The sequence below is a fragment of the Pholis gunnellus genome (assembly GCF_910591455.1).
Source record: "Pholis gunnellus genome assembly, chromosome: 21".
In the NCBI taxonomy this organism is placed as follows: Eukaryota; Metazoa; Chordata; class Actinopteri; order Perciformes; family Pholidae; genus Pholis; species Pholis gunnellus.
This window is the reverse complement of record NC_136548.1, coordinates 18,908,697-18,934,156: the sequence shown is the minus strand read 5'-3', so window position 1 is coordinate 18,934,156 and position 25,460 is coordinate 18,908,697. Positions and strand designations below refer to the sequence as shown.

Genomic DNA, 25,460 nt, shown 5'->3' with positions numbered 1-25,460 from the left:
AAGTTAGTGTCGTGGCTTTCCCTGGTGTTGGCTCAGTGAAATACTATAAGATGTCAACATGACATTGATTACTCCAATTCAGTCGGTCTACCAGTAATACTGAGCGGTCTCGAGTCTTCCTGCAGGTTTCAGCTTCACCACTGATATAAACTGTGAAAACAGAGAGAGGGAGGAATAACTCAACCTCCAATAACAGCAAAGAGCACAAACACAGATGATGCGATTGGATGATTTTGGTGATCAGTCAGCAAACATGAGATGTGACTTTGTGTCTTGCATGATCCAGTTCTGGGTGATCAGAACAACAGGGAGAAAAGGCTCAAAGAGAACGGATTTATTAACACATTAACAGATATTCAAAGCAGTAAATGAATCCAAATCTCTCGTTCTCGTGACAGATCGAGTGATGGTCAGCGCGTCACATCAGGACAACAGGCAGAGACCTGAGCCCTCGTTAACGGCTGAAGGAAAAGTCACAAAGAAATAAATAATGAGTTTTATCGGCTCTGCAGTGACTCAACCTCCCCCTCAGTCCAAGCTGCCCTTTCACTTCTGTTGGATCTCCGGCAAAACCCAGCAATTTAACACCCAGCCTTCTCTTTCTTTGACTTTCTTTTATAACTTTGAAATGGCAGCAAAGGATGAACGCAGAGAGGTAAAGGGAAGGAGGGACGAGGGGAAGACTTACAAGCAGCCTTTGAATGATTAAGACCTGGTCACACATTCAGCACTAGTTCAGTTAAAGTCGAAACAGGTTACTTTATAGCTTGGAATTGTAGAAGAGTAAAGTTGACAGAGCACAGAAGAACGGGCATAAGGCGGGGGGGGGGGGGGGGGGGGGGGACAAGGGTACAAGGGTACATTTGAAGTTGACAGACGTCGTTTTTGTGGCTGCTCGCTACGAGGGACGCCTGCTAATGCCCGCCGGCTGACGCACAACAGTCACCTTGGTGCACAAACTTCTCCATGACTTCAAAAAAGGGAAGTAGAGCAGGACGACGCAGGGGTGCAAGGAAAATTAGGCTGACTGCCCGGTGAATGTAGAGAGAGAACAGCTTCAAGGTGCTTAAATCCGGTGGAAGAAGAGGAGTGGGCCTTGTGCTGTTAACAAACACATCATGAGTGGAAAAGGATCTTGATCTATGTGAGGATTTCTGGATGGAAACTGGTTGTACTTCTGATCAAAAGCACTCATGCTATGGATTCTTGGAGAACATTTTTCTAACATTGCTACAACATCTGATGTCATAATCACACACACAAACATGGAAAAGAGAAAACGAGGTTAGCGCCGTCTCTTTGTGGAGTTCTGGGTACAAACAAACCTATTTATACCCAGAGTCCCTCTCGCCCCTCTTTGCTATCCCTGGGTGTATTTTCTGTTACGTAAGGCATCGGCTGCCGAACAAACCGAGTGCGTGGAAGCGCTCCAGCAGCGGTAATCATCGCCGCGGCTGCACCGCCGCCTGGCAGGAAGAAAGGGACGCTCTACAAAAGAACAAATATAGAAGATGGAGAGCGGCCCAGTTCTCATGTCTCAATCAACAGACGCACAGAGGAATTTCTCTGTGTTTGTGAGTGTTTTCATGCCTGCGACTGAGTGATGATGAGATGTCTTATGTAATCTCACTGTCGGACAGGTTTGGCCTCACGTCTCGCGTTCTTCGGGTGAAGCGGTGTGGCTGTTGTTAAAATACCTCCAGTGTTTCTGATACCGACTAAACACGATACAACACGACAACCTCTTTTTAATTCAATAAAATAAGCTAAAGTCCTCCAACCATTGTGACTGATGTGTTAACCCCCGGCTATGGACAACACTGGCAACAACTGACGGAGATTAGCTTAGCTTAGCATAAATACTGGAATCAAGGGGAAACGGCTAGCCTGGCTCCATCCAAAGTTCAAGCTCACAAAATATCTTGTTTGTTCAATTTGTACACAGACAAACATTTAAACATTAAAATAGAAAAACTATTTTCTGGAGACAAGCAGCAACAAAATCCAAAGCAGCCGAGCTTCACAAGCAAAGCTGCACATTCAGTGCGCAGCCTAAAGCCTCATTTCAGTGGAGAATCTTGCCGCAGAGACGCGCCGCCATGAAATGTGAAGAAGTTTGATTGGACTTCAGAATCAGGAGGTGGGATTTCATCACACATGTAACAACAGGAAGCATTGGCCCGTTCGAGGGACAGTTTTGCGGTTCCAGATCATGAGAGAATGATGTGCTATACGCAATCTGCAGCAGTGCTTTATTTATAGCCATCGAAGTATTAATCAGGCATTATGGAGCAGAGCGAGCTCATTGCACTAGTTTGGATCCAATTTAACACTCTTGACCTTTTTCAAACCCAGTTAAGTCGGTACTGGTGATGTACAACTCTGCCCCCCCCCCCCCCCCCCCACACACACACACACACACACAATGTTAGCAGTGAATAATATCCTGAGTAGAGAGTCTGCACCTGTCAATCACCATCATTGCTGCCCTGCACATGGTAATGAGGAGCTAACTCATGAGTTTCCCCCTCCTCACAACATGCTTATGCAGTTTAGGGGATCATTTCGTCGGTCGATCCCAGTTTAATCCACTCTCGATCAGCTGAGCTTGTTGCGTCAGCATCAGGGACGGAGGCTGATTAGCATTCCACTGAATGAAAGAGCACATTTGATGGAGTGGGAAATGAGGGATTTAGCCAGCAAACGCTGCTTTGTCTCACTTTGCCCGTGTGCTTCGGTCATGTGTTTTAATTGACTAATCACTTCGCCAATTAAGCCAAAACTCGATAACAATACAAGGACTGTGTTATCACGTTGCAGCGTGGGGGCCAGCACAACAATAAACTTATCTTCGGCTCTGTTCAAATAGTCTTCTAGATACAAACAATGATAGAGATGCTGCAGGATTTCTGTTTCCTGATCTCAGTGTGACTCTATCCACAGATGACGATGATGATGATTAAGTGTTTTTAGCATCCATTATGCAGCTTCAGTGTCGCTGAGGACGCCCTGGCTCCCTGACAGGAGCAGACTAAATGCCACAGAGAAGCTAATCACTGAACACTTTGAAATCTACCGTGAAGAATATCGGTTTGATCCCACGCAGAAGAGAGAAATATCAGACAAAGAATTAGCTGACTCAAGACCAAAGTCAAATTAACCTTTTTGAGGGAGACAACATCAGATAAAATGTTTTACGTGTCATAATGTTTATTATGATGAAGTGTTGAGCACGACTTTAAGATGACATGAATCACATTTGTCATCTTGAAGAAGAAAATGTCTCTGATCACCAGTTTAATATTTACATATTTATATAACCGAACAAACAGTGCAGCCAGATTATGGATTAAATTAATTCATAAAAATATAATTAATCAATAAATCATTTATCAGGAAAAAATGCCAGATGTTCTGTGTAACCAGCTACAGAAATGTGAGGTTTAAATCATCGTAATTTAATATTGTTGAGGTTTTGGACTGTTGTTTGGGCAAAATAAGCAATTTGATGAAGTACATTTTATAACGTATAATAATGCAGAATGACTACTGCTCCACCGGCTCAATCTGTGCTCTGGTGATGGAAGTAGCAAAAAACTAAATAACCAAAAGTGAAAATAATATTTTTTTTCAACCTTAAAATAAAAATAGAAAAGAACACAGTCCTACTGCAGCCGTTCAGGTAATGTGGAAGACTGGAAGCACGAGAGCACCCCCCCACACACACACACACACACACACACACACACACACACACACACACACACACACACACACACCCTTAGAGGAGTACAATCCATCTCACACGGACATGTTGTTGGTCTGGCCACCATCTGAAATATTTATCCTCACAAGGAAGAAAACAAGCTTCTCTTCGTCTCACCGAAAGATGTTTCGGCTGGTCGGCGAGGCAGATGTTCACCCTGGAAGCGTCAGAGTGTGACAAAGTGTGTGTGTGTGTGTGTGTGTACAAGCATAACTCTGGAATAAAATTCAGTTTGTGTCATGCTCATGTGTGTTTATCTGTGTGTGTAGTTGTTCACTGTGCTGGCAGGCAGGACTGGCTGCCATGTAACATCAGTTTCTGCAGGAACGATGGGGGCCTGTGATGGTTTTGCTGTGGAGGTGGGGCTGTTTGTCTTCAGTGTTTGTCTGTGGAAGCAGCTTGTGAACACTTGACAATGTTCCTTTGGGAAAACTGAAAAAGTATTTCATCTAATGAGGTTTGTCAGGGAGCCACAACAACAAGCCTTTATACCTAAACAACAACAAAGTATGGGTCCGTCATGTCGTCATTTGGCAATGTGAGTATTTTCTAATCTGCCAGTTCTATGGTTGAGCTTTAGTTACAGTTAGTCAAATAAAACCAGTACCAGAAATGCTTCTGTTACAACCTAAAATGTCTTTATACCGATAAAATATCACATTATCATATTTATCAGCTCATTGACTCTACAAAACAACAACAACACAAGTCACTTGCTGCCCGTACATCATCCACACATGCTGCCCAATCAGTGCTGCAGATGTACAAACTCGCTGCTGGACAGTGGAAAGATGAGATTTATTTAGTTTCTGTTGAGTTTGAATGAAGTGTTTTTCCGATGATCGGCAAAGTAAAACTACTGTTGTCTGAGTCTGGTGGCTTTGAGCAGAGCATATTAAGTGTATGTTTTGTACATTAATAAGGTTGAATTGTCCAAACCCCTGGTGATTTTATTTATTGGTAAATCATGATATCGTGTTGGAGAAGGGGCGGAAATTAGCGTTTCCAATCGGGTGTCATGTTTCCATCGTCGCAGCTGGAGCCGATAATCCTGTGACTACTGCAGAGTAATTTCTCCCGGGAGTAAAGCCAGGTGTTAGTGGGTGTGAGTGGGTTTTTTGTCCAGTGGGAAAGGGTCCAAAGCTTAGGGAGAGGGAAAGAAATACAGAAATGATGTTAAAATAAAATCTGAAACTGCAAATTAAATCATAACCCCGGGCATTAAAAAAAATATAGTGTGTAGTTTGGAAAATGTAGAAGCCTTCTAACAATGAAGACGTTAAAAATGAAGTACAACCTCCGATCCAGCAGTGACTTCCCACACATGTAAACACTTGAGAGAACAAAGGTAAGAAAACAAGCAGCATCAGGAACATTGAGACCTCACTGGCTCTGCCACGATGGTGTGGGGAAGGCTGTGTGTGTGTGTGTGTGTGTGTGTGTGTGTGTGTGTGTGTGTGTGTGTGTGTGTGTGTGTGTGTGTGTGTGTGTGTGTGTGTGTGTGTGTGTGTGTGTGTGTGTGTGAGAGATGGTAGGCGGTGGGAGACGAGTGTGAGGGGTGAGTCAGAGCCTACATAAACAGCAGCAGGTTCATATCATGTTGGGGCGTAAATTACAGTAAAGCCGAGCCAGCCATGTGGCACTATTAGAACCTGCTGCGCCACTCGCTGCCAAACAGATTAACCAGCAAGAACAGACCTGGCAACCCAAGCGAGGAGGGAGGGACGGGGACAGACCAGGTGGAGACAAAGATCTTTAAAATAACTGAGTGGACGAGTTGCTTTATACAATGGATTCATATTTGTATTATCAGTATTTATACAATGAGCACTGAAAGTCTGTTACAGATCAGGTACCAGGAAGCACTGAGTTGGTGATTTGCAAGTCAAAAGGCTTCAGTTGTTGCCAGTTAACATCAGGGCTACATTTGGTTAAAAACACACACATTAAGATAAAGTCGTTGATTTATTTAACCAGAACATCCAAAAGAAAACCTTCACTTTTCAACCAAATTTCTAAAAGTCACCAACATCAATTGTTACCGGGTGAACAATGGAAGACAATGGCCTGATTGTGTGTAAAACTACAAACAGTTAAAAAACAACAAAAGAAAACAAAGTGGATGATGAATTGAACACATCTACTTTTGTACTTTTGCCTTTGATTGGCATCGTGGCGTTCTTCGTCTCCACATGATCCGTTAGCTTTATACCCGAAATCATTCTCTTTTATGCTTATTTTAGATGAATAGTGACGGGGTGTAACACACTGATGTGCGACTATGATGCTTGATTTGATATTTGAAAGAAAACGTGAAGTGCAAAAGCATCTTGAAACACTAAAAAGCCAAGATGTCCGTTTCCAACAAAGCAAAAATCTGCTGTTTTTTTGTGATGATTGTGCACGTTTGGTAAAGATGGATTGGCCACCGTAAGATTAGAACTGTCCGATGGAACATTTTGATTTGGGGTTTCTCCACACAGCCTCTGAGAAATACTGATACACGAAAAGTCTCTCCAGAAACTAAAGGCTGCACCAACGTCATCGCTGCAAGGTTCATGTTGTTGTCCGGAGCGCTCCATCGCTGCCTAAATATCACGTCACTACATCGAAGGTCACTTCCACCTCTCAACACAGACGATTCAACGCTGGAGATGACATCACAGGAAGTTTGATCACTCACATATTAACAGTCTCTAGAGAACCTTTGAAGAGAAACTGGAGAATGTGAAAGAGGATGCTAAAAACAACATGACTGTAATCACTACAGAGTCAACCGTTTCAGTGTTGATAAGTGAAGTTCACCGTCTGTTCCCCTGCTGTTTAAACGTGTGTGAACTGGTCGCGATGTGAAGGTTAACTAGATCTCTCACACACACACACACACACACACACACACACACACACACACACACACACACACACACACACACACACACACACACACACACACACACACACACACACACACACACACACACACACACACACACACACACACACACAACAGGCCATTTGCTCTAGATGGTCGCCCTGGAAACTGGGAGGGCTCATGCTGCACTGGAGTGCGTTTGGCTACCACTCACAAGTCAAGGTGACCCCTGTCATCAAGTTTTACTGCGAGTGTGTGTGTGTGTGTGTGTGTGTGTGTGTGTGTGTGTGTGTGTGTGTGTGTGTGTGTGTGTGTGTGTGTGTGTGTGACACTCCTCTCCATAACCTGCCACCACACTTCCATTTCTCACCGTGTTCAAGTGTCAGCTGGTGTACAAACACTCATCACTCACACGCTTACATATTTGCCGTCACCACTTGACGTTTTCAATCAAACAACAGGTGAAGTCCCGAACACACACACAGACACTCTGAAAAGGGTCTTAGACGTATACCATCTTAATAATACACATTATTACATGAGTGGATGCATCCTTTCCCAGTGTGTGGATTCGTGCTTTTGTTATCTTACTCAACGGTTCAGTGAAGCCATTTCTTTAGTTCTGTTCTACTGCTTTATCAGAGACTTCTACTGATAAACACAGAGCTGTTTTTATTCTCACGAACTCTGACGGAAACTTTCCAAACAGGAGATTAGATTGGATGTTGCTGGTTGGCCTCAAGTGCATCAGCCTTTCCTTCAACAGTTCATTAACATATCATGTAACAAGAAGCACAACAACCTTCTATTAAAGCTCATCGTTTCAGCAGAATGAACAGAAAACCTTTTCTGAGCTGCACGTGTTGCAATCGAAGTGAACGCACAGTCTCATCATTGTGTGAAAGTTTGCTCATGTTACGCTGAGGTTACACGTGTCAGTGTGTTTCAGCTCACCTGCTCATTCACAGCTTATTTCTGAAAGTTACAGATGCCTGCAGGCAGCACGAAGACGACACACACACACACGCACACACGCACACACGCACACACGCACACACGCACACACACACACACACACACACACACACAAAAAAAAAAAAAAAGAAAAGCGCTGTGCGATCTTCTCCTACTTGCTAAACCCCTACATGTACAGTCAATACACAATAATGTCTTTTCCTTCATTGGAAATATGGCGCCTAAAGCCCAAACCATGAAAAACTTAAAGTATGTATTCAGAGGTGCAGCAAACTCATTTCATTCTTATTATGTCTGCTTATGAGCTGCACCTGACTGATGTATGCTGCCATGCAGAGGCTTTCTAATCTCTCATACACTCAGTGGCCTGAATGGGTCCAATACAACGGTTCTGCCATAACGTGTGCACCCCAACACATTCATGCATATATGTATCAATGTGTATGATTAAAATAAGAAGCAACAGACACCATTATTGCTAATGTGAAGAAAGCCATTGTAGATCCCCACTGCATTATATACTGTGTGTGGGGTTGATCAGCTGATGTATTGTGTCCATTAATGTTTCGCTGCTGTCCCTCATTATTCTGTTTCCCAGGAAATGGACATTGTTTGTTCTGCTCAGCCAGTGTGACAATCACCGCGCTAAAGCTGCACTGCTTCAACGCCCTCAGGAGAGGAGAATTCACTGCCTGTGTGTGTGTGTGTGTGTGTGTGTGTGTGTGTGTGTGTGTGTGTGTGTGTGTGTGTGTGTGTGTGTGTGTGTGTGTGTGTGTGTGTGTGTTCAGCCAATTTCCCTTTCAGATGAGCCCTTATCTGTGGGCAGGCGAGCAGAGGCAGAGCCAGCGCCCCCTACTCCACGGCTGCAGCTTTAGGAGGAGACGGGAGGGAGGGGGCACTTCCGCCACCATATATGGAAGTGCTGGAATTCCCCCCCCCCCTCCCACCCCCGTGACAGGGCAGCCCATCTTTATTCACCTCACGTTCGGCTCATACCACAGGAAAGCTGACGGCGTGGTGAGGAGAGCGAGGAGGTGACGGGAGGGAGGGAGTCTCCACCGCCACCATGTGAGCCAAGTTGATCCTCATCGCCTCAGACTGACGCATCAGGTTCTACCTCCACACGCACACGAGGGGAACGAGCTCCCACGAACACATGTTCACGCGTTCATTCACAAATAGCAACGGCCACAATGAGGATCCTAAAAGATATAACATGACAGGGAGCGATTCATTTTGGCAACATGTTCCCGTGCAAACACACAACGTGTGAAGGTGTAGCCGCGCGCGTGACGCCAGGATGTGCTGCACAGCATGCAGGAGCGGTTGTGTGCGTGTTCACCATGACATCTGAAAAGGATGCAGCAAGATAATGGTGCATTTCAGTTTTAAACCCCACTGAGGGAGCCCACCTCCTTTTCTCCTTCCAACCTCATTTTACAGATTACACGTCACTCTGCAGCCACATCTCCAATCAACTCACTCTTGATACAGAAATACTGCAGCAGGAGATTCCAGCTCTTTCTTGCCTCCGAGTCATTTTCCTGCTTTCATTTCAGCCTAATTACTCACTCCTGTCTCCTCACTGCGCTTCCATTCATTCTGTCCCATCCTCTGTCCCTCTTTGGAGGTCTGTCCCGTCATCCTCCTGCTCCCTGACAGCCTCCACTCCTCCAGCTCAAGTTAGATAACTTACAGATGTGCTAAAGGCTGCTGACGCACACACAGCAGATGCCAACAGTTACGCTGTTTGACAGCTATGAGAGCGGTGTTGTAACAGAGCAGTCGGTCAGATTCTAAATAATAAAAAAGGACTGCGCCACTCCTGCTCCGAGCTGATGCCTTCTGGATGTTGATTCTGGGTCCAGCCTGAGCTTAAAAACAAATATTACATTCATATGTAAAAACAAACTACACAATTCTGTTATAGACATTATGTATTTTTGGATTCCTAAAATCTGTATGGCTGTAAAAAATAAACCGGTAAAAAATAAACTGGCCAAACGGTCACAACGATATCATGTTGAAGCGTTTCTAGCTCATCAAAGTGAGTGTTATTCAGCCATAGCACATGTTGCCAGTATCAATGAGCCAGATCACTACACAGTTACTTATATGCATGTATGGTCAAGCCCGTTCTCAGGAGGTTGCTGAAAAGCTTGATGGGAAACGTGAGGAATTGATTGTGGGGGGAAAGCAGCACTTCTGCATCACACGCACAGAACGCACTGCATGATGGGAGTCCCAACGTCACCATCATTAAGTGAAAATAAAATGTAAAGTCAAGCTGAACGAGGAATAATTCAACAACGGTAATGACGGCAGAGAACTCGGCCACACGGTGAGAGAGACACCGAGTCCTAACAGCAAGCGTTACGATGCGTCACGTGAAAAAATAAAAACGTACCGATCAGCTGTGAGCTTCAGATCAGACCTTCAGACTGTGATATTTACTGGAAATGACATACAACTTTCAGAGAATCTCCTCCAGCCAGCCAGCACCGTATGAAGGTCTTTGCAGTGAAATGAGGAGGTGTCACATAGATAACTCTTCAGCCGTTCCTCGTCCACTGCGGCGAGCAACAGGAATAAAGACAACCAGGCCTCTGACAAAGGTTCAGCTGAAAGCGCCGCAGTAAACAGAGCTGCATCGCTCAGTTAGGACACAACGCGCAGATAGATATTCAAATAGTTGAACCTGTGTGTTTTTTTAGGAACGAATATTCAAAACGGTGATGTTGACCAGCCGTACTGTCCACCTGATGAAAGCAAGACCAGGAACCACTTCCCTGTTTTGTCAGTGTGCCGTACATGTAGATGTGACGTACAGTTGGATTATTTGAGCTTGTTTCTTGCCTACAGACTGAACAGTAAAACCAGGAGGTAAAGCTGGAATGATCCTCAATATGATCAATAAGTGCCAGCCTGAACACTCTACCTGCTTCCCTCTTACGTAACACAACCCAACACCCCCCGACTCTGTCAGTCAGCATCACGATGACGCTCGCTGACTCTGATGCTGCCCAAAGATTAGTAACGAGGCACGGAGCTAGAACAAAGCCCCGGAGCTTGAGGAGGCGCATTATTCTGCAGGGACAGAAGCACAAAGCCAGCGATGTAGCTCCGAACAGAGACAACAGAGGTGAAAGCATGTGTGACTAATCAGAGAGGAGGAATCTGTGGTTTGAAACAATCACACTGGAGGATTCCTGCCTGAGCAGAGCGTTTGGATTCGATACGCTTCCGTCCACATGAGAGCCGAGGCTAGAGGCTCGTTTCACCTCAAATGACCTCAGACATGAACAGAGCAGCTCCGTCTGCACTGGTCGGTGCTTTTCAAAGTGTGGAGGGAAGAAATAAAAAATAAAGAAACCTCTCCCTCTGTCCGTCCATCCACTGCTGCACTTCATCTTCCCACCTCTCACCTGCAGCAGCAGCTGTCTGAGAACACACAACCAGCAGACGATAACTGATAAGACAGCAATATACCAGATCACAATCCAACTGAATATGGATGAAACTCTGGCTGTGGTCATGATACAAACTATACAAACTGAGTCTTTTTGCAGTACGTTTGAGAAAATGGCTGGAAAACTACTATTGTTGACTGGAATCTTCTGGTTTGTGTCCACATTGGTGAAGAAATGCTCCACAGGGGGGAAGCTGAGCAGCTTGTGAGTGTGGGGATAAAGTGTTCGCTAGCATTACTCACAGCCCCCACACATTGGAGAGAAAGAAATCCCTCCCTTGAGAACAAATAGTTTTGGCTTCACATGAGCGCTGCCATAGCCTGGCGTCTTGGAGGAGGGTGGAGTTGGAAATATGACAATATTTACGGAGGGATTTGTGGATCCAATCACTAGAGGACGATCCCTCGGTGACAGCAATACAAACACTAACACAGCATCGAGAGGAGAGATCGATGCTGTGTACGTTTCAGAACGCTGCTTCTGAACAATAAGGCAAAGTGATCTTTCATCAGCTGAATGTCCAATAGGGACAGAAAACAAGCCTGATGCCACCAACATTATGTCTACAACAATATGTTGATATGAGACAGACGAGGTCTCATCAGTGTTTGTCTTTTCTTGGTTTTAAAGGCTGCATTACTGTGACATGATGGACATTTCTCACCTGACTGTTCTAGCCGTTATTATTTTCCTTTAACCACTTAATCATTATATCCACATTACTGATGATTACTTATCCACAATAAATATTTGTGGTGAACCCTACAGCATCGTCACAATATCAATAGAGGTATTTGATACTTGATTTCCTCCAGAGCACCAACCCTAACGCAACGCTGACGTTTCCATCTTCAAAGCTCTTGTTTCGTCCGATCAACACTTGTCAATTAACTGACAATCAGAATAGTTGTCGATAAATCAGATGATGATCAATAAGCAGGACTGCTTTACGGCGATGTTGGACTGACAGGATTTGCACTGATTTGATGACGTTTATATATTGCTAAACCCAACATGTGTTTTCATAAACCATATTAATATCAACCACACCTGATGCTATCTGGCCCTGCGACGCCCCGAGATCCTCCACGAGGAGCTGGAGGACATGATGCGTAGAATAACACGAGAACACACACACACACACACAACGAAGAAAGCATGAAAAATCTATCAATTGACCAGCTGATCTGTCTCTGATAATCCACTCCATCAAACACAATCTGAAGCCAGCCTCGCCCCGACACTCGAGCTCCTCTCAACAATCGCAGCCTGCAGCGTTGTTGGGATTACAGCGCTCGGCTGAATACACATACAGATGGAGCTCGTTCAGCAGCCACAACAACCTGAGGAAACACAGTTTGCCCACATTCAACAAAGCAAATCCAGAGGGACGTCTCACTTGACACCCAACGCTGAACTCCCTTTGGTATTTGCATTTTTCTGATGCGACGTAGCGTTACAGAGCCAGATACAGTGCCGGCCTCTCAGCGGTAGTCTCTGACTAACAGGCAAAACACACACACATATATGCAGTCGTGAGACACTGCCCACACACACACACACACACACACACACACACACACACACACACACACACATCGGCCAGTGTGAGTCATCCAAAAATGACATTGAGCATCTCTTGTTTCAGCAGCAGAGCAGCGAGGTTCAGCCTTTATTGTTGATTTTGAGTTATTGTATTCTGGCAGCTAATCATCTAACAAACAAAAAAACTAAACCAAGCCTTTGTTGATCGAGGGAAAGGTCATCAACCTCAGTTTGCATAGAACCACCTGGGAATAATTAAACCTCACTCTTCTGTTTTTAACCATCTGCAGCTGCCCTGTGATTCAAATATGAAATCTATTGACAAACTCTCCACACAAACGCTCTCCAGTCGCAGCGCAGACGATGCTGACTCACATGTCATTGTGCGCAAGTCATCGTGGAAAAAAAACAAAACAGATATTTACCGACAGGATTGAGGTAAACAGTGTGTGTAAGTCCAATATCAACAGCCAATCAGCATCATACGTGTGTTTTGATGGACGGAGTGGTGTTGGTGGAGGCATGCACTCACACTACTTCCTGCTTCATTGTGATATTACGTTCTGTAATTGATGCTGCTGATCCCCATCTTGATGCTGCAGGATTTAATCTCTGACATTTGTCGTCTCTCCTCAGCGGAGGAACAGAGTGTTGTCTAATGGGAGCTGGCACCTCTGGGCCTCTTCATCTCCCACACGCCTTTAATGAATTAACAAAGACCTGTTGGTGTCTTTGAATATAGCCGCACACAAAGCTCAGCTCCGTCATCGGGGGGGGGGGGGGGCACCACTGCAGCACCAGCGAGCATCAGCCTCCTGCAATCAGCGCCCAGCGGCGGGTCAAGCTGGCAGCGGCGCTCTGCTTCTGCTCACTCCTGCTGACTCCGTAATGATGCAGCCTGCTGATGACAGGAAGAAACCCCGCGGCTGCATTGCTGCATGATGGCACCGCTGGAGTCCTCTTGCCGAGGCAACTAATGGTCACGCTTCTTAATCCATTAGTCTGTCTTTCAGTTATAGAAAAATGCCAATCACTTATCTCCAGAGCTCAAAAGCAGCATCTCCTCATTTTTTCTTTTGCCTGAACGAAGGTTCAGAACCCAAAGATCCTCCAGTTTATAATGATATCCAGCAGAGAGCTGGAAACACAATGTTCCTGTTAATCTATGATTCAAATGTCATCACCCTTCATCTTTTGCCAATCATCTAATCACTTCATCATTCATTTAATACAGAAACTTCCTCCTTATACGCTGCAGTGCCAGCACATTCTGTCCGTCCATCCTCCTCCTCCTCCTCCTCCTCCTCCTCCTCCTCCTCCTCCTCCTCCTCCTCCTCCTCTTCTTAACGATGCGAAGAAACCTTCCACAGGTCCCAACATTAGGCGCCTTCTCCTTGAGCACCATTGATCCCTCATTAGAGCATCTTCAGGGACAGAGTGAGGGGGTTTGTGTGCTTTCATGGAGCTTTAAAGTCGGCCACAAACTGAGATGACTCACATCGTTTCCTCTGCAGCCTAAATTCTTAAGTGACACCATCCCGTCTCTGCCACACTATGAGCAGGAACTCTCGCTGACCTGACCTCCTCTAAATGCTTTGGCTCAGTAAGCCCTTCTTCTCCTGCATCCTCCAGCACCTCCTCCTGTAGCTTTTAGGCGGTGTGGTTTTTCCTCCGAGTGCTCTTGTGGAGGCGGGTCGAACGGTGACAAGTTTCCTCACATAGAGAAGAACCCTTGTCGTGCTTCCATTGCTGAAATCCGCCTCACCTGGAGAGGAGCACTGAGAGCAGTGAAACTGAGGAGGAACACCTCCTCCTCCTCTGCTGAAGAGCTCCAACAACAATGGAGGAGCAGAGCGTTTGTCACCTTTAGCCTCTCAAGTTTCGACGAGTGCCGGTCGGTGTGTTCAGACGATGTCGAGATTTCCCTAAACAGTTAGTGTTTTCTCTCCTTCCTCTGACCCGAGTCACTGAACTGCTTCTGGACTCATTGAACCCAGAATCTCAGATTTGGGGTCCGGCAAACTGGAGGTTTTTGCAGCAGCACCGGGTCAACGGCAAAGTTACAGTTCACCTTCACCTCCTCACTGATTTCCCTCTAAAAGGCATCAATAAATCAACAACACAGCTGAGAACATATAAAGTCTTTACCGAGAATAAAGACCCCCAAATGAAGACTGCTGGGTCCCACGTGGTCCCCTTTAAGGGTCCCCAGCCTCTTTAGGTCAATGATCTGCACCCTCTCACACATAATGTCTAGTTCAGCTGCTTGCATTAGAATTTCCCACCGATGGTGACGGCTTCTCCTCTGCAATGTGTGGAGCAACTTGAAACTGAACTGCCCCGCAGGCACCATGACATTTACATGACTCACTCGCTCTATTCTACTGCACACAAAGAGCAGATGGAGGACAGGTTGGATGCTTTCAGAGAGATTTCACTCCTGCTAAAAATCAATCAGTTAGTCCATACTGCCAATTATTGGATTAGCAGTTCTTTGATTACATTTAACATTTCTTATGGTTGTAATTGGACTTTGTTGACGGTTTGTCAGACTGAGAAAGAGATAAAAACAATGTTTTTATCTCTAATAACAGTGACAGGCTTTGTAAACATGTCTTATGTCTTAGACTAAATCATTGATCCTTCAACCTTTAAGGAACGCAACATCAGTCTCTATGAGCAGGATTCACAGTCTCAGACTGACCCACGCGTCTTATGTCTTTATCATGAAATCACTTCACACCAGACCGTCCTGAACTGTGTCAAAGTTGTCCACTGTCTGTCCTCTAACAACCAGCCGTCCACCGGGAGCAGCAGGTGTCCCTCCGCGGCAGGAGGACGCGTGGAGAGCGGCATGGAAACAAGCAACCAGTCCCGTCTTACCTTGTAGACATTCTCCGTTATACGGTGCACCTCGTCGGTCCGGGACATCCTTGATGGAGCGTCAGTCAGAACCATAGACAGAAAGATGTTCCTTTTAGGCTGAGGTTTCCCCCGAAACGACGCGACTGATTCCGGGATTGACGGAGAGACGAGCTCGGCTGGGTGGGATCCCTGCTTTTATAGGAAAGTCCTCCGCTGCGCCCACACCGGCTCCCCACGCAGCCAGGCGGTCGGTGCCTCTCGGTTGGAGCGCAGAGGCGGACTCACTTGGAGAGGGGCGGTGCTGCCTTCAAGGACGGTGGGAAATGAGCCGTGGCATCCTGGCGAAAAGAGGACATGATCCGTTCGGCATTTTGGATGTTTTGTACAACAGGTCGGTAAAGTTGAAGATACAACTGTGGGACAACATGGGAGATATCTGTGTTTTTAAATGTAACCACCATGTAGGTCAAGAAAAAAGAAAAAAATAATAATTTGTGTGTCTTAAGCAGAGGTTTAATCCTGAAGGACATATTGAGATCATCAGAAGGTGTTCAATGATCTGCCCCCCCCCCATCACGTTGATACGTTGTGCTCAGTGGTGCGTATTTGCGTATTTCCAGTCAAATGTTTCACCCAAAGACACATGAAGACCGGAGCTTGAGTCCTGCTCATGTGTTTAGCGTCTGACTCTGCACTCTCCATAGCACATGATTGGACACTGTCCTACTGTCTGTAGATGAATAATGTACATGTAAGTTGGACGAAATCGTCATGTTATTTTATTTATTTAATAAAAACGTTAGGTTCGACATTAATGAATACATATATAAGCACTAAGCGAGACAACGTAGTTAGTTTTGTATTCGAGTTGTGCTCTCTGATGTCACATATTCAGGTATTACATCTATTTATTTTCAGGACTGGACAAAACTCTGGAGTCAGCTGTTAGTGGGCATATCACTTTTTCTTAACAATTGAATCATAACATAAATGATGTATTATCCTCTGCCGCCCTTCTTTCTTTCTGCTTCTCTAGCATCAATTAACCCGAAGTGACCCTGAACAGAAAACATCAGCAAGTGCGACGTGGGACTTTACGGTGAGTCCGTGAACGCCGCACAGCATTTAAAAGGCCTCGCCTCCTCCGCTGTGTCACGCGCTGCCCACTCCTCCGCCTCTGCTACAACCATTGAGAAGACCTGGAGCAAACATCTCCATCCCATAACCAGAAGAGTCGACATACTGATTCAGAACAATCTACACAAACAGCAAATCTCTGGGATATTATCGAGATATTCTTATCTTCTCCTGCAGTGTCTGGGGTTGGCTTTTGGTTAATATTTATTATTTTAAATAATGTAGTAGCTGAGATACTTTCCACATATGTAGGACTGTTTATGGGGTTGACAGTGGACCATTTAATATATCTGGAGAACAGAGCTGAACTGTTGTTCGTGTGTTTATTCAGCGGCTCTATATTTGTGTGGCTCCACTCCTCCTGGCTGAGTGGGCTCTGGTTGGGATGAGTGGGATGGAGCCACATGGTGGGTTGGGGAATCCCACACATCTTAGTGCATCACGATCTGAAGGCCTTGGCATGAGACTTGTTTTAACAAAAAATCTATCCAGCAGAAGATAACAGAAGACCAGTCACACCTTTTTCTATTCTGCTCAATTTTATTTTGATATTTTAGGGCCGCTGGCAGCCGGGAGGAGAATAAAGTGTTTTGTTTTGATTGTCACATGTGATTAAAACAAACCCGAAGAGACCAAACTGCAGACAGTTAATGAAAAACAATCCGGCATGTTTGAGAGCAAACAGCATCGTTCAGAGAGGCTATGGATTTATTCCTCCGTGGGTATTCAATCCCTGCAATTAGTTTCTATAATTGAATAGGTTTTTATTATGTTTGCTGACTGACAATCCATCTTGAAGTCTAATTAAACACAAATGAATGAAGATAATGATTGTTAATCATGGTTAGTTTAAGTATTAAGCAGAGCTTTGGGCTTGAGACAACAATGAGGACTTGAGACTTGAGCTGAAACTGGAAAACACAAAGATTCAAGTCTCACATTTTAACCTATAAACCAGCTACAGACCGTGAATATATAATCATCAGGTCTGTGCAATAAAGGGTTTAGGTCTCAGTTATGTACAATTCACACAATAAAAGGAAAATGTTTTTTTAAAGGTCAGCAATCCTGAAACACTTGAACTTAAACTGATGTTCAGTTTGTCTTTTTGGAGAAAACAAGCGGACATCATTCTGCGGTGGCCAATCACGTGTCCTCAGCTCTAGACCTGCACAACGAGGCCACGAGGGAACAAAAGACTTTAGTCGCCGTGCGTTTGTCGTCGCTTGGTGTTAGAGGGCCAATAAGTGGCACTACTGCCGCACAACCGAGCGCTCTGTCGCTGCGGGGCCGGCTGGGGTGTGAATGCAGCAGACACGTCACTAAACAGAAGACCTGGACGGGGCTGTGGTGCATCGATGACGTACTTCTGTAGTCCAACAGGAGCTGGCTTGTTGTTGAGCCAGTGTGATTGTTCCATTGCTTTTGGATTATTGCAGAAAATAAACTCTGTTGCAAAAAAAACATTTATGATACTTACACGTTTTGTTCATTGCGATGATCTTAAAATAAGAATCCTTGTGTTTTCGTGACCTCAGAATGAGTTTGTATCTTCACACAGAGCGTCTACAGTCGCCCAGAACGGACGAAGCAAACACCGGTTCTAGATCATTCCTGTTCCCTTCGTCGGACACCGTAGTTCTCCGAGACGCTCGGCATCCAGAGAAGTCTCAGTTGGTTGCAATCTGAAACCTCATGGCTAGATGGCGCCACATCCTCCACACTAGACCTTTAAGAAAAGAAAAACATTTCGGTATCAATGCTCTGGAACTGTAGACCTGAGAGACTTGAACACTTGTCATGTGACTTGGACTTGTTCTTGAGGACGTGAGACTATATATTAGATATGTTCTAAGAGTTGAGCTTTGCCTGTGTTTGTATATTCAGTGCATGGTGGAGGTGTAGTCAGGTAGGCAAGTATCTGGGTGGGCAGTGCACACACACACACACACACACACACACACACACACACACACACACACACACACACACACACACACACACACACACACACACACACACACACACACACCTACATACTTGAAGCATCCATTCAGCAGCATTTGATCTCGCCTTCATGACCATCCTACTCACCATCGTCCTCTCAGCCAATCTGCGCCTCAGATCCACGTCCGTGATTCATCCGCGCGGCGCTCTGACATTCATGGTTCCTGTCTGTGCGCCGCCCACTCCCACACAGCACTGATGGGCTGTTAGTGCTCAGAGTCCATTCAGAAACAGAGCGTCAGTGTGAAGGGTTCAGGGACTTCACAAAGACACCAATTCAGACTATTTCAGGCTCGCACACGGCCTGAACAATGGAACGTCAATACACAGGCTTTGTGTGATGAAAATACCTCAAAAGGTCAGAATGTTTAACGACTTCCTTTTATTTTGAAAAGGTCTAGCTGGTGCTGGTCTCTGGTCTAAATCTAACCTTCTCACAACATCTGTATCTGTAGTCTGCTGTGCAGCTCAGTCAACTTCTTCAACAGCAAACAGGAAAAAGCTTTTTCTTTATGGAGCTGGTGGTACAGACCAGGTGCAGACCTGCTCTTTATGAAAAGTGTCTTCAGATAACTTCAGTTATGATTTATATAAAAGAAACATGAAAGGGTCATCTCAGGAAACAGCAACACATCTTCTGTTATTCAGCACAACAACGAGCACCGAGTCCGACCGCGTCACCTCACAACACAAACATGTTTGTCTCCACCTCGTGTTCGACGGTGGAACATTAGAACTGCAGTGTGCAAACACAGTATGAAGATAAAAACACTTTTATTGTAAAAAGGATGGAGAGAGAGAGAGAGAGACAGAGAGAGAGAGAGGAACAACTTCCAGACCAATGAGACGAGCAGTTTGACGCTGCGCTGATGAAACGACGTCATCTCTGTTTTCTGTCTGTGAGATTAACTGATTTACAGATTATTAGTTTGACGGCTCTTCAAAGAAACACAAGTTGAAGCTTTATGAATGTCGGCCATCTTTCTCACAGCAATGTAACACAGATCCATACAAGCGAGCAGTAAAATAAGTACTTATTATTACTGATACGATAATACTCGGTGGGTTCTGTTCAGTTCTTACTGAGGAGAGATTACCGTTGTCTGTCTTCAGGTAAACCCACAGCTGATGTGATTAGCTCTTCTCCAGTGACACTGATCCACAAGAGGAGCAGAGTGAGATTAGTTAAAGCTGCTTGAGAAGAGGTCAGACCGAGGGAATATTCAGCCAAACAGATGCTGATGCAAATGTTTCTGTACTTCAGAGGAAGTTCCAGGAGGGTCAAACTATTCCTAATAACTCCCCGGCTGGGACGACTGAGGCAGACGAGCTTCTGTCTTCATCACGGCTGTTTAAAGGGTCGGTTCACCACGATGACAAGAACAAAGGTTCCATCACTCCGTCCTCCTGATGTTCCGCTTTCATTTACTCCGATGTTAAAGGAGACGCGCAAGTCAAGGTTCAGACTTGTATGTTTTTGGTTTCTACTCGAACACGTTTACATGCTTTAATATTAAAAACACATTATTGTTCTGTCAGAATATACCTGTATTCACCTGAGACACTGTCTCTTTAAGACCCCCTCCTCTGCTCTGATTGGTTGGTGAGAACAACACGGAGCATCTTCTCAAAAGGTACAAATACTACCGAACTATTCAGTACTCCAGAAAGTGTGTCTCAGTACACTGGATGTCAGATGTAATACGGCTAAAAGTACCAGCATGGTCTACAACATCCGGTCACGTTTTGCAGAATGAAAGCCTTTTCTGACCCACAATGCTTTGCAGAGCAGATACAAGAGGACGTGAGGAAGCAGCATCACGATGGATCAGCGTTTCTGATCTAGAAGCTCACAAACAAACCGATCTTCTTCTCTGATGTCACAGTTTGTGGGTCGCGAGAACAAATGTTGAACTGATATCACGTTGTCATTATTTTAAAGAACTATTTTAAAATGATGTCAGTGTTTTCTTTTACAAGTTTATTGTTCATGTTTTTTTCATTATTAAAAAGCAAGAAAAAGGTTTGTTTGGTGATCGGAGCGCCATCATGACAGTAAACATGACGTGTTACCGTGTTCTTACATCGATCGTGTGATTTACAGAGCAGAGACGTTCGATTCAGTTCAGGTGGATTCTCAGATCTCAGAGGTCTTCTTTGGTGGAAAGTCGTCTCAGTGAACAGGTTTAAAGCCGCTCAGCGGATCCAGAGGAACTCGTGTTTTATGTGTAAAAGGAATAAGATGTCGCTGCTGAATTTAAAAAATGTTAAATTTCACTTCCTTGAGCGTCACGAATGAATCCCCACTCACCTCAAACCAGACAAACCAGAACCTGATGAAGCTACGCGCGTGATGAAGACGTCTGAGCTCATCTGAAGAATTAAACGAGTAACAGACGCGTGTTTAAGTGAAGTCGATGCTCGTAAAGTGGTTTGTTGGTGAACACGAGTGAAACAACGGTTAGGCACAGTCATGTGATCTCACAGCGCTCCAGCGGTCCTTCATGTGTCGACGAGCAGCAGCCGAGTGATTTATGATGGAGGAAGAGGAGGAAGAGGAGAGGCTGCTGTCCCCTCATCACAGGCCTCTGGGGGGTGGGGGGGGGGGGGGGGGGGGGGCTCATGTTTGTGTGGTTGAAGGTAAATGAGGAGAAGATCCATCAGAAAGTCTGGTTCTTTACGCAGCGAGCATCTCTCTCTCCGGCTTCTTCCTGGACCGCTCCCTCTCTGAGACAAACAGACACACGGATGAAGGTCAGAGCATCGACTAAGCAAAGTCATGCAATGCATTGTGGGGATTAAAGAGTTTAACGTTAGAAGACACCGAAACTAAACATCAGTCTCTACTTTGTTCTATAAACACACTTTCCTGCAGTGTGACTGGTAGAAAACGACGTATTTATGCTTCTTATAGTTATATTAATATATGATTCTCCAGTGACTCAGAGCTGTAATAAGAAGTGGAGGACAAACCTGGTTTCTTCTCCGTGGCCTCTGGAACCTCTGGAACCTCTGGAACCTCTGGAACATCTGGCAGCTCGTCTTCAGGAACCTCTGGAAGCTCAACGTCTCCCTGAGAACGTGAACAGAGACAACGGGTGATGGAACACGTGGACGCTGCTCCTTGGTTTAAACTTCTACTTTAAACACACAGATGAGCGACGGATAGAAAGATGATCACCCAGAGCGTAAACAAACACACCGACCTGAGTTATGGCCTCCAGCTCAGCGAGCACAGCGTCTTCATCCTCTTGAGTCAAGGAGCCGGCCAGCATGTCGTCTATTTGCTGTGAAGACAACAAGCTCCCAGTAAACAACAAACATCTTCATGTTGTAGATCAGACGAACAGATGAAGGCGGAGACGTACTCTCTGATACTCGATGGCGTCTTGGGTTTCGTCCATGATCCGTTCCACTTCTTCAACAGACATCACCTGAAGAAAGAGTCACCCAGAGCTCATCAACAAGCATCAACAAGCATCAACAAGCATCGACCAGAGCACCAGCATGTTCATTTAAAGACGATCCGCGGTGCGTTCGTCGCCTACCTCGTGCATTTTCTTCAGACATTCGTTTCCAACCTTCAGCCCTTGAATGACTTTGGTTTCGATCTGAGCGAACTCCAAATCCTGAACCTGTGGAACGCAGAACAAGAGTTTGGTGTTAAGTTTCACCGTCGTGCCGTTTAGCTTCGCCGGCGGGTCGGTGGAGTCCTCACCATGCGCTCCAGGTTTCCGATCTGGTTCTCCGTCTTGTCGAGAAGTTGATCCTGGTAGCGCTTCTTCTTCAGCAGGAGGAGCGCTTTACTGTTCAACACAAGAGAAAGTCGAGTCAGGATCAGTCGGAAGAAATGAACATAAATGAAGAATAAAATGTTCCTGAGAAGAAAGACATTATCTCTCAGATGTAGAAAAGCTTCCTTTGGTTCTGTGACCAGAAACTAAATATTTACAAAAAACTGATTCAACATTTCGATTTTATTAAATTACAGCTCATTATGTTTCTGCTGCAACTTTAAAATGTACACAGATGAGGATTTTAGGAGCCTGAATATTTTGAAATGTTTCATTTATGAACAAAAACAAAGATGTCTGATGTGGATAACATCTGTCAGAAAGCACACATCTGGAGGGATCTGTCAGCTCTAGCGGTTGCGTCCTCTGTTTCCTCTTTCTCTTCACGTTAACGTGTTTTTAAACACTCACTCTTTTTTCCCATTCCTCAGCAGCTGCTTCGCCAACAGTCTCTCCTTCTCCAGCTGCAGGCTGATCCTCTTCTGGTACTGCCTCAGCTTGTCTCGCTGCTGCTTCAGTTGCTGCAGTGAAACAGAGAGAAACCGTTTCACTGATACACAGACTCACTTCAGACTCACTCATACCAAACAGCAGCTTCAGGATCCAAACAGCAGCTTCAGGATCCAAACACTGGCTTCAGATACTGAAGCTGCTGTTTGATCGGTTTCGTCACACTGTAACTCTGCAGCAGCTGTAATGTGAATATTCAAACATTCACATCCAGTGACACACAGACGCGATACCAAGTGTTACAGTGAAGCCAGACTCACGGTGGGACTCTTCGGATCAAATCGGCAGTACTTTGGGTAAAAGTAGTTTATGTCTCAATTTCTATAAACGAGTTATGCTGTTTGCTTCGGCTCTCAATCGAGCAATTTGAAGGAAGAATCGGAGATTAATGCATAAATCTAAGAGGATATATTGAGTTGTATTCATGCCGAATTGAAGAGTAACTTGGAGAATGTTACATTATGAAGTTGTTTTGTATAAACTGTCTGTGTACGATTATTGATGACGCGATGTAGTTAAATTAGCACATTTGTTACACGCAGTCTGGCGTGACTTGTTCAGTGTCGAGGCTAACGTTAGCTGTGACTCTTACCAACACCGCTTTGTCTTGTTCTGTCACTCGGCTGTGTTTCTTTTTTCCGAATAGATTTCCCATTCTGACACAGCATCACAGCTCCGACCAGGAAAGAAACGGTGAAACTGAGCCGATTTATAACTATTGTTTTTACAACTTGTAGGAAGCAGACTACTGTAGCTGCTCCTCCATTGTTTGTGTCGTCATCTGCTCTGGTGTCCACACCCACAGTAGGAAGGACGGTGGCTGGGCAGGGACAAAAAACGGGAGGAATGATCACACTTTGGTTAGAATCACGAGTATTTGGCGCCCTCCAGTGGCTATAGAGGGAAACTTCAGAACAACTATAGTCAGACTAGCGTCAATGCAACATAATAGTATACTTCCGGTGTTTACCTTCAAAATAATGATTTAATTGAAGCGATTATGGACGAACTGCTATAAATTAACATTAAACGATCAAAGTAACTGTCGTTGGTTGTCATTTAGGAATCAAGCAGATAGTTGTACTAATTATTAATATTCTTAAAAGGTATATGATATCTTTATCAAAGTATTTTTTCTGTTGTTACCCTTGTCTTACAACCAAACAATTGGAAAATATATTTTTTAGAGGTTCTGTCTCTGTATTTCATAATATAATTATTATAATACCCTTCAATAGAAAATGTGTGGCCCTATAAATGTACCTATTTTTATGTAGGAGCCATTTATGTTTTGGTTGTTTCATTTTTATTAATTATTAACATGGTCATTTCCGTTACTTTGGTCACTGTATTTTGAAAGTACTTTCCGGAAGTAGTAGTGTGTTGTCCCGTCTGCATTGACGCTGTCTTTATTGATTTAGTGTGTTGCAGTTACACACCGTGGCCACTAGAGGGCAGTATGAACACTCTTGACCATGAAATAAACAAACTGTTTCCATCATATGTCTCAGTAATTTCATTCTTTTTCTCTAAATGCATGCTAGTTATGTTCACGTTTATGTGTAAATAAGTCAATTAATGGCCTTTAACATTATTATTAACATGCTAATTTCTGTTACGTTGGTCACTGTATTTTGAAAGTACTTACCAGAAGTAGTAGTGTGCTATCCCGTCTGCATTGACGCTGTCTTTATTAATTTAGTGTGTTGCAGTTCTTCAACATGACCACTAGAGGGCAATACGAACACTTGAGTCTTAACCACAGACTGAATTTAGCTCTTGACTTTATAATCTAACGTTAGTGCGAGTTTATTTCACGAGCATTAAGGTAAACACAACCACATAATATATAGTGGAAATTATTCAAAATAAAACTTTTACAATAGACAATTCCAGTTAGACCTCGTGACCACCGGAACCTAGCGCAAATACAACAATTGCATTACAAACGCTCTAATAGAGGTGCAGGTACATACTACGGCCGCTAGAGGGCGCTGAACACTCAACTCCTTGAGCGTCAAGGCAGATTTAATAGCATAATGAGACTTCCGGTAAAAAAAAACATTAAACGGCTCGTGTCCTAGGTCGGTTAGCATCTACAAGCTATATGTCTTGCTATCCGCTAGGGTTAGGGTTACTTTGTGAACTACAATCACATTTATTTGTAGCAGTTACGTGTTTTCTTCTGTGCGTTTCTTGTTTTCACCGGTAATGAAGTACATTTACTAAATTATGGTAGTTACGTACAACGTTACTTGTAATTTACTGGAGTATTTCCATTTAAGGCTTCTACTCAAATATCGTATTTTTTCTAACTCAAAGCACATTTATTTGATGACTTAGTTCATTTGCTGATTATTACAAAAAAAAATATGAATCAATGTAAAGTACGATGGATCATTATAAGTTAACCAGCAGTGAATGAAGTAAATAAAATACCTTTACAGTCTATGAAACACATGCATCTATAATTATAATCCAGTACTGTAATATAAATTATTCACAAATGGGTTATTCTG

The 25,460-nt window shown here is 44.4% G+C and overlaps 2 protein-coding genes across 2 annotated transcripts in view; both read right to left on the bottom strand.

The window, feature by feature from the left end:
• The window catches only part of baiap2b (BAR/IMD domain containing adaptor protein 2b), a 60,573-nt gene extending 44,950 nt beyond the window's left edge, over positions 1-15,623 (bottom strand). Inside the window, exon 1 of the mRNA XM_079182378.1 lies at positions 15,512-15,623. Coding sequence (XP_079038504.1) covers positions 15,512-15,586 — 75 coding nt within the window. The 5' untranslated portion in view covers positions 15,587-15,623. The remainder of the gene's footprint in view (positions 1-15,511) is intronic.
• A 3,550-nt stretch (positions 15,624-19,173) lies between these two features.
• chmp6b (charged multivesicular body protein 6b) lies at positions 19,174-23,714 on the bottom strand. Its single transcript, XM_079182379.1, has 8 exons — positions 23,534-23,714; positions 22,843-22,952; positions 22,356-22,443; positions 22,186-22,272; positions 22,006-22,071; positions 21,844-21,924; positions 21,611-21,710; positions 19,174-21,364 (listed from the first exon to the last, which is right to left on the bottom strand). The coding sequence occupies exons 1-8, from the start codon at positions 23,594-23,596 to the stop codon at positions 21,315-21,317; spliced, it is 645 nt and encodes a 214-aa protein (XP_079038505.1). The 5' UTR covers positions 23,597-23,714; the 3' UTR covers positions 19,174-21,314.
• Positions 23,715-25,460: the final 1,746 nt, after the last annotated feature.